General features: G+C 42.5%; 1 protein-coding gene across 1 annotated transcript in view; it reads right to left on the reverse strand.

Annotated features, from left to right (window-relative positions):
• ZBTB46 (zinc finger and BTB domain containing 46) overlaps positions 1-7,071 on the reverse strand; it is a 38,447-nt gene extending 31,376 nt beyond the window's left edge. The window contains exon 1 of the mRNA XM_075721281.1: positions 6,135-7,071. Coding sequence (XP_075577396.1) covers positions 6,135-7,071 — 937 coding nt within the window. The remainder of the gene's footprint in view (positions 1-6,134) is intronic.
• Positions 7,072-10,101: the final 3,030 nt, after the last annotated feature.

The following is a 10,101-nucleotide window of genomic DNA, read 5'->3' on the forward strand; positions in this document are numbered from 1 at the left end:
GAGGGCTCAGCCTGCCACTAACGGGAGACGCGCAGGGCACGGCAGCACTGCTATCTACCGTGCAGCTGCATTTCAAGCTGGAGCAAGAGCTTTTTAGTATCGGGCTGCAAAAGTTAAGAAGAGGAGTGAAGAATAACTCTACAGGAGAGAGTTAGTCTCAGTAAGGTTTATCCATCTCTAACGGCCATAGCTGGGTAGAAAAGCCTAAAAATCAATTAATTCCTTGTGCCTTAACGCTCAACAGGTATTCCTGGTACAGCCACGTTCTGGTTTAACCTTGCTCCCTCATCTTCAGTCTGTCTCGGATACCACCTTTACTACACCAAATTCAGGCTCTTTGTTCTCAGAACTTGTTCTCAGTTCTTTTTCTATTATCCCTCTTCCTGTTCCTTATACTCTTCTCTCCCATACCACACTATCCCTCCTTCGCTTTCCCTACCTCTCTTCCGTGTTGGCATAATCCTTCACACCACACAGCCTGCGTCGCCAACTGCAAAGCCCCATTCATTCTGAACGCGTTCACACTGCATCTTCTTTATTTCTTCATTAACATTAACCTTCAGAGCTAGCCTGCAGATCTTCTTTTGTCTTCTCTTTTAAACACCAGCTCTTCAGGACAGGTAAATTGATTACGTAGAAAGCATCATGTAAAGCCAGAAGTATTATACAGGTTTTGCAGAACAAAAAATCTTAAAGAGTTCCTTAACCACCTGAATTCTGAATACAAACACCATGCTCAATTTTTTTCTCTTCTCATTATGCAAGACATCTGTTCCACTACTTGGACTAATATACTTGCCAAATACCACAACAGAAACAACAGAATTTTCACAGTTTTCACTGGTTTTTAAAAATAGTATTTTTTCAAAAATCAAGGAAAGATTTGAAGATTTGCATTGAAAGGGTGAAAAAGTTACAGAAAGCCCGGTAGCTTGCTGAGAAAAAGACTTTTTTTGCAAGCATAAATAATCCTGTAGTAAGACAATCTACACATTCACCTACCTGCACTCAGACAGGTCCAGAGACCTCACCTGCACAAAATTAGCTGAAAGTTCATTGAGACAGAGCTCCTTCTTGCCTCCCTCTGACGCCTTCTGAAATGTAAGCTCGTTATATGACCCAACTGTGAAGCATCTGCGCTCACCAACAACTCCTGTAATCGTAATTTGCTCTCTAGAAACCAAGACAGAAAAAAGGGATAGGAAAAGGCTTACGACACCAGCTGTCCCCAGTCTTCACGGAGAGCCCGTAGCACGGCTCCCTGCAGCAGGCACTGGAATCAGATTGTGTCACTGGAAAATGACGAACCACGAGGGAGGAAACTTGTGCAAAGTTAAAAGATTTTGATGGGAAAATATTAAAGGAACTTGGAACTCTGCAAAGTCAGAAGGACACGGTGAAGTCCTGTCCATCCTTGCCATGCAGGTCACTGCTCTGGGCTTACTGAAGCCCTGAAGCTCTTCTTACAGAATACAACAGTTTCACTGCATGTAACCAAAGTAAAACAGGAAGTTCCTGAACTTGAAAAATGTCTTTAAAAAAAGACTGTTCTGTTTGAAAATAATTAGCTTCATTTCACAGTCAATTGGCACACAAAAATTCACTTGCAGCTTTAGGATGCAAACACTCAGAAGACGTGTGGGAGTATTTCCTTAGAAATAAATTCCTGAATCATAACTACTATGCTTGAACTAACACATTAATAAAACCATCAATAAATTCTTCAAAAGACACCCTCCAAGTGACAGAGTTTTCCATTATATGAAGAGGCAGAAGAGGCAACATTTTCCTAGCTTAACAGCTCTTCTAGTGGAGAGAACTGTCCTCTTTGGCGAGAACATTTTAAATTATCGCCTGATCCTGTAGTCCGGGCACTCGGGACGTGTAATCCTGTAAAAACGTTACCCAGCAATGTTAAAGGAACAGCAACCTAAGGAAAATGAAGATGCTCAAGACACAAGACTACTTCTGAATTCTGTAAGCATCTTTGATATTAAGACTAACAAATAGCAATATGTTTCTTTAGAAAACCTACAAAGTTCAAGAAAAAAGGTTAAAATAAAAGGCAGACCTGCTATTTTGGCAAGTCCGTGGAGGAAATTCTTCTTGGCTCAGTTATGAAGAAAGCTATTATTTATAAAAGCCCATCTTTCTGTTTACTTTGGAGAATTGCTGTTCCAAGTTAATGCGGCTTAGTGAGGAAAACATATGTATGAATGTTTCATACAAGGAATGACAGACTGATATCCTGAACAACCCAAACAGGATGAGAAAGAAAAAACCTAATGTGTTTTATGCTAAACAGAGAACCCAAATTAATAAATTGAAACTAGCATGAAAAGATGGTCCTCATCAAGCTTTGTGCTTGACTGATACCGCCCTGTAGAAACTGAGAGCTTAATCACATTCTCAATCTAGCATCTCGACTTAGTTTGGATTCTTTTGCAAATCTTATTTGATCATTCTTTCTTGGGGGAAGAAGATATACTCTTCATGGTAGACATTAAGAATCTCGGCTATTTCCATGATGTTAGATTACCACTAATAAGATTACCCTAGACACTCCTTTTTATTTTAATCCGTAGTGTGATTGAATTTAAAGACTCTCAGCAGCACCCCACCAGCATCTGGAAACGAATCGGCTGATTCGGAAAGAATTTTCTTGTCCTTTCAATTAAAAACCATCTGTGTCTTTTTGAGGTCCCATTGCATTGTATTTAAGTACAGTCTACTGTATTTGGGACACCTGAGTACACTCTGCCTGTATTGAGAAGAACATGTTTCTCACTGAAAGAAGCACCACTACGAAGGGTAAATGAGCTGTTAGTTCTTTCAAAAGCAAAGTTTCCGTGACTGCAGCGAGCTTCTTTGCAATGTAACATAAATTAAGTAATCCTGCATAACACAGGAGTAGGGGAGTATTTTTAATCTGTGAAGTACACTGCCTCAAATAATCACTGAATTAAAAGGGTGATGCAATGGTTACTTGCAAGATCCACCTTCCACAATGCTGCTTGCATGTTGCTGAAATGCAATGCTGCTTGCAAGCAAGACTGAGTATCTTGCACAATTTCAGGAGGAAGACACTAACACTGAACTTTTAAGATGGACTCTCCTTAAATCAGCTTTTGCATTGCCAGAAGGTCTGTGTTAGTCCTCCAGTAGAGAGGCATTTGCAAATGGTGCCCAAATTATCCCACGATGAGGGCTTTCAGGCTTAACAAGCAGCATCTTAAAATAACTGAATAGATCAGAAAAGTGAATGAGCCTCAAAGAACAAAGCGTTCTAGGTAACTTTTTGCCCTCTTAGCTACTTATGAAAGCACATTCAACACCCTTTTCCTCAGCAAAGGAGTACCTTTTCATCTTAGCTATGAACAATACAGATAGGGACACTTCTAAATAAATGAGGTAAAGAAAGAGCCCTAGACTATGAAGTCTGTTTTAAAGAACGAAGCCTGACACTACTAAATCAAAGACGACTTCAAGCTGACGCTTAAACACATCCCAGATACTCATTACACAGTGCAGCCACCTGCCATTATCCGTTTTCACACAAGAGAATCGATTGTTCTTCATGCCTAGGAGCTAAGTTTGCAACACCTCCAGACTGCCTGTGAATTCTAGCAGGAAAGTGAAGAACCCAGGGTACCAATAACCAACCTAAGCAGAACCCTGTAGCTTGGCAACTTGGGAGACGGAGCAGTTCGCAAGAGGGTTGCTTCCACCTGCTGGAGATGGGAAATATTAATGCAAGACCAAAAGACCCCTGCTGCCCATAGGGACCAAGACAGTGATGGTTTGGGGAGGCGGGGAGGCTTTCACTTCATGCTGAAAGAGAAGCAATCCCACCTGAGCGACCAACTCAGATTTCACCCAAACCACAGATGTGCACACACATGCGCACGAGGGGCTTGCTGCTGACAAGATGGCCAAGCGTTAACTGAAACTGAACATGCACAGATCTCAAATCCTCTGAAATCACACCAAAAAGATCGACCCAATTCAACCTAAAGAGCACACAGGGCTCCTCCCGTGTGCTTCCCCATAGCATGCAGAGACGCGCCCATCCCACGAGCTCAGGCCCCGCAGCGCAGAGAAACGTCCCTTTCCAGCAGCGCAGAAAGGAGAATTTCATCTCTGCTCACCTCTCCAGATGGCCAACATGGGGAAACCACGAGCAGCTCGGGCTCCAAACACCCCCCTTGCTCAGCACGGTTACTTACTGCACGCATTGCTCTCAGAGCAGCAGCCGGGCCGGCTGGACGCTGCCAACATACGTAGCCCCCGTGCCTGTTCGGTTCTGCCATTCCTCTCGTTTTGGGCAGTGAGAAGCGCCGCTATTCAGTTTTTCCTTCAGCTTTACCAGCACTAGTGGAATATTGAAACTACTCCCCCAACCACCACCACTCCGCTTCCCCTTTCCCATCATTAGAAACACCTCTTTTATTGGAAACTGCATTTAAGATGCGATTTGGAACAAATAATTTGATTGTGCCTGCTGATGCACCGTCTCAGCACTGCGCTGAGTCAACACCCGAAGCCATCTTCCTCTCATCTGCAAACAGATGTAAAGAAAAAGGCCACTTCTATGTAATTCCTTAACAATTAGGAATTAAGTAATCTAGACATCATTCAGCTTCCAGTAATACAATCTCTTCTATTTCACACTGGTTTTAGTAATTTAAAGACATTCTATAAACAGTTTGCTAAGACGATCAGAGTCGCGGTTCTGTTTCTGCAGTCGCTCCAACGTGCGTGGTTTGCTTCATACACCTGCCCAAACCCCGTACACCTCACAGACAGGACAAGCGATTGAGATTTTTTTATGGGATGCTGCGAAAGTGAAAAATATTTAAGTGTGAACAGCACACCAGGCAATCCACGCTGCATCTTCATTCACAACGATCCTAAAACACATGCATTATAAACACATGCATTATAAAAACAGGAATCGCCATAAATCACTGTTATCTTAAGTTATCTCGCATTTTTCTTGTAACTGACGTTGTTTAGATTTTATCATCAGCCAATTAGAATAATTACATGCAAGCTTGTTGCAGCAGATAACCATAAAACATAATAAATCTAAAGACATTTGTAGAGAGTTACCCGTTCAATGAAAACCACATTTAAACTTCAGTATGTAACCAAGTTAAACATCCTTTTTCAGCCCATAAAGACTCTTCAGACTTTCAATACTATTTATACTGCTTTTTTAATTTGAATTTGGCAACATAAGGGTATATAATCTCACACACCCTTCTCCTGACCGACTTGGATTCTGGTATGCGATGAAACACAGGCTAACTCACAGCACAGACTAAGTTCTTCAAGTCAGCTTGAGGGAATTAACACCACACTCCCTTAAAGTCCTTAGGAAAAAAACATCCAAGCCCCTACATCAGTAGCATTCCTGGATCAATTAATTGCCAGTGCTTAATGAATCAAATAGGACACTTATCTTGAGACAGAAAAATAACTACTGAAGAGTCAAAAGAAAAGTCGAGAGAACATTGTTCTCCCTGGCTACACACTTTAAAAGCAGCCACTCATCTCAGACTACAAGTATTCACACATCAAAACACATTTTAAGCCTTAGCAGTACCTCAAAAACACACATTATTCTTAAGAGTTACCAAACACCCATCTCACCATTACTAGCAACAAGCTATGGCGGTTCTCTTACACGTGAGGAAGCGACACCTGAGTATCAGGAAGTACCGAAGATAGTATCGTTAAGACCAAATTACACCTGCACGTGGTGTAATTACATCACCAATATACTGTGCAAGGAAAATTCTTCAACCTTGACATCAGTTTGCACACCTGCTAAAATAAATTCCAACCTTTTCTCTCATTAATTCCAACAATTATAATGGTGTTTTGGGGGTGCTTTAGGCCCCTCTATGTTCAAAAACAAAACTACCAACTCCTTTCACAGGAGAACCAGCCTGCGTTGCCGTGACACTGAGAACCAGTGCTTGGTTCTTTTGAATCGTTGGCAACACAAGTTTCTACATTTTTCAGTTTCTGGCAAGCGAATGTATTTCAGAGATTGATAAAGATCACCCTGTAAACAGATCTAATGACCATTTTTAATTTCAACCACAGAAATGGGAAGAGTGGCTTACTTGGGTCTCGACTGCTGTACGGCCATCCTGAGGCAGGTAAGAAAGATGGCACTGGAGAACTTGCCCTGCTGTCATCCTCCACTTGCTGCGTAATATGCCGCACAGTTTCTTTATTTTTTCGGTTCTTCCTGCGCCCAGTGGGTTGCCAGCCATCCCCTACTCCTTGTTCTGAGAACGCATTCTGTATTGCACTATCCTTGGCAGAATGTAGTTCACTCCCTCCATAATGTGACGGTGAAACCTGCTCCTCTTTGATACGTAAAGACCCATAGCCCATGTCACTAGACCAAAGAGACTGGGATGAAATGTCTTCGTGGCTGTCTGTTTTTGGTTCTTGATCCTCTTTTCCGTAACTGCTCCCTCCTTCGTGGCAGCTGGCAATAGCTGAATCTCCAGAAGAGTTTGCCGGACTTGTTCGCCGAGCTAACCAGGGAGATATACTCCTGCCAGCCACGACTGCTGAAATCAAAGCATCTGTGCTACTGCTGGAAGGGGCTCCAAGTTCATAATCGACGAGGTCATCCGAGGCATCGGACTTTATGCTTATGTCGAGAGCTGCTTTTATGAAATTGTGACAGGCTTGTACAATATCTGTCATCTGCAGATAGCTAGCGGCTGACATCACCTCAATGACGTTTCTGCTGGTCAGCGCTAGGTGTGCGGAATACATGAAGTCAATGATTGCTTTGAAGCCTTGCGCAGTTACAATGTCTAAATGGGTGACGGTGGCCTGGTCGGAGGTTTTCTGTACCTGACAGTACAGCGTTTTGAAGTAGCGACTACTCCCAAGCAGAACGTTTTTGTGAGCCTTAAATATCTTCCCCTCCACTATAATGCAAACATCGCAGAGGATGCCGTGCTGTCTCTGCTCGTTAAGCTCACGCAGAAGATGACGGTAGTGGGAAGCAATCTCCATATCTTCCTTTCGGTTATTCATTTGGAAATGTTTGTGTTTCCTCTTCCACAAGTCCTGTATGGGGAAGGAAATGACAGTATTACAAAATCCAATACAAGCTCACAGGCGTGTTTTTCAAAGACCGAGACAAACCCCAAGCTGTACCAAATTAAGTAACAGGTTCATCTTGAAAGAATGCCACAAAACACAACTACTGCCTAGAAAGCCTGCACATCCATTACACAATGCAGCTTATTTTTACCAGACTTCAAATAATTTACGTTAAAAGGAACTAGATTTGAAACTCAATCCTCCAGTGGCTCGTAACATCCCAGAGAAACAGTTCTTTAAATTACTACAGACTTGTTAGAAAACCTGTCTTAAGTTACTTGGGTAATACAGCTGTCCGTTTCCACTGTTTGGGTTCAGTGAAGTTTGGTTTTGAAAGAGGTACTGCACTTAAAACCACGCTGATGGAGACAAACTATTGAAGAGCACTCTGTAACACAATTTCCTCAAGGGAACAAGCATTATGCATAGCACACTGAATAGCTGAAATCCTCAAACGGCAAGAGCCGATTGAAACCAGCTATTTCCCTTGCTATATTGCCGTTGAGGGGCTATAAATACTGTTTTCAAGTCAGAAGAGCAATAGGCAAATCCAAGACCACAGATCACAAAATTTTAAGTCCCCACCCAAACTAAACTGGCAGTAGATCAGAACTATGAAATTAATGTTATTTGAAGCTTAACTACTTCTAAGCACAAGATTTTTAACTTTGCAATAAAACATATTATTTCCTTGGCTTTACATCTCCAAGTTTACCCCGCAACCACCCTAAGACATTGGGTAGAAAAATTCTAATAATCACCATAACATTCATGTTTAGAAAGGATGCTTATGACCAAAATAACAAAGCATCTTTCGAGCTGAGAAGAATTCACAGGACTTTTGATCACCTTTCATTAAATTTGACAGTATTAACCCAAAAAAACCTAGTTAGTGCCAGCAGCATGGCAGAGACCCATATCTTGTGAGTGATGCTCCAAATTATCCTCCTCTTACGCCCCAAACCAGAAAACCAGGTCTCAAATGTGGCTACACTGACAGTAATCAGTGGCGCTAATATTTTCAGATTGAATTTTATCCCACCTACAAAGTACAATTACGAGAAGAGTAATACATCAACACGGACGAGCGCATACATACATTTCTCGCAGCATTCAGCAACTCACTCCTACCACGCGGTTTAGTCTGTTGTCCATTCCGCACCATCAGAAAGGCCCCGCCCTTCGTCTCCCAAGGTGACTCTTCGCTGGTATCGGGCATATCAACACATTCTGTCTCTCAAGTGAGATGACTTGAAGTTCACAACGCTCAAGGCGTTAAGGATGGACGCTGGCAGCACCAGAACAGACCGATGAAGTACTCTCCGCGACGCCGTACCTCGGCAGTTACTACCTTTGCAACTCCATACTCGCCTTCGCTGCCATGGCTTTACAAATTCCTTGGCGTTAATTTCTGCCATTTTATCTAGCTTATACCGCTTATTTGGAAGTTACTATCAAGATTTATATCCTGTATAACAGCGGTTTAATGGTCCAACTAATTAAGAGCACCGAGCTGCCACACAACATCTACTCCTTTCTCTCAAAAACTTAAATCTGTTCCAATATAAGAAGTTCCAACTGTAAAATTGATACGTGGGTCCACATGCCAACATACAACTGTAAAATCGGTATCTACTGACAAGACCAATTCTGAATGTAATTATAGGCAGGCGCACACATCAGACACCTGGATTTAGGCTACTGGTGGTTGCCGATAAAACCAAAATCACTGTACTTCTGAGGTCTTAGGGTCTTGAAGCGTACACGGTTAAATATAAGCACTGTCAGTAAGGAGGCTGACGTGAGCTTGAAGCGACTTTCTAACATACATCGAGTTCAAACACAAATTCAGTCCCATCTGTTCAAATCGGCTCACAGCAGCGGGCAGTCCTAGGACAGCCATGATTAAGAAAAGTTTCCTGACACATGCAAGCGGGTTTCCTGTGCTGTGGAATACAGATCCGTAAGACCTCTGCCCCCTTCCCCTAGTCTGTGCTATTATTATCATCTACAGGAGCGAAATAACTACCGTTTAGCCAACACCATTGGCTAGAAAACAACCTCTCAGCCCACAGAACATACGTGATGCAGGACCGTTCTTCTAGAGAGCCACCTGATGATTCAAAAGTTCAAGTTATGCAAGATTGCCTGCACAAGCTTCTCCAGTTCCACGAGAATGGAGCTGTCTCTTCGGCAGTGTCACAAATGCTAATTTGCAAGACCAGCTGGTCCCTGATCATTGAGAAACATTTGCTTCCCTCAAGAAAGGAAGGACCATCCTCCTGCAACACAAACAGGCTGAACTGGTGTTCATCTATTTCAAATCCATACAGCTTTTCTACAGGATTAAGCACAAAAAAAGCAGCTAATCTTTTTTTTTTATTTGAACTGAAAGAGGTCAATAATAGTGTAGCTCTACACTATCTGAACTACACTAGTATTTACCATGGAAATCTGCCCAGAGACCTCAAATCAAGTTCTTGTACAGAAGCCTTCTCCATCTCAAAGAATTGAAATAAAGAAAAATCAAACCAAGAATCAGAGTCAGGGAGTAAGTGTGGGGGTGGGGGGGGGGGTGGAACCAACAAACTGATTTTTCAGGTGTTTGGCCTGGAAAGGTTGTGATGGAACGAGCTGGCACAGCAGCTCTCTAACCCAGGCTCTGAAGGTGGCTGCCACCGCTTCCCAGCGTCTTCATGTTTGACAGAACCACCTCTTAAGGCAGAATGACAGTTCAGTTTTGTCTCTGTTCCAGAAACCACTACTGCATCTACTTTTAGGAGTTAAGAGTCAGCTTAGTCCCCTCAGGAAATATGAATTGCCACATAGGATAAAGTGAGTTGTCCATCACCAATGCTGTCTTCAACAGCTGCCATATCCACATGATTCAGAGGAAGACACAAGAAAACCTCACAGCATACAATTATGAAGCAATCAGAAGGTTTCAGATATGGCATTTCC

The sequence above is a fragment of the Pelecanus crispus genome, chromosome 14, assembly GCF_030463565.1.
Source record: "Pelecanus crispus isolate bPelCri1 chromosome 14, bPelCri1.pri, whole genome shotgun sequence".
Lineage (NCBI taxonomy): Eukaryota > Metazoa > Chordata > Aves > Pelecaniformes > Pelecanidae > Pelecanus > Pelecanus crispus.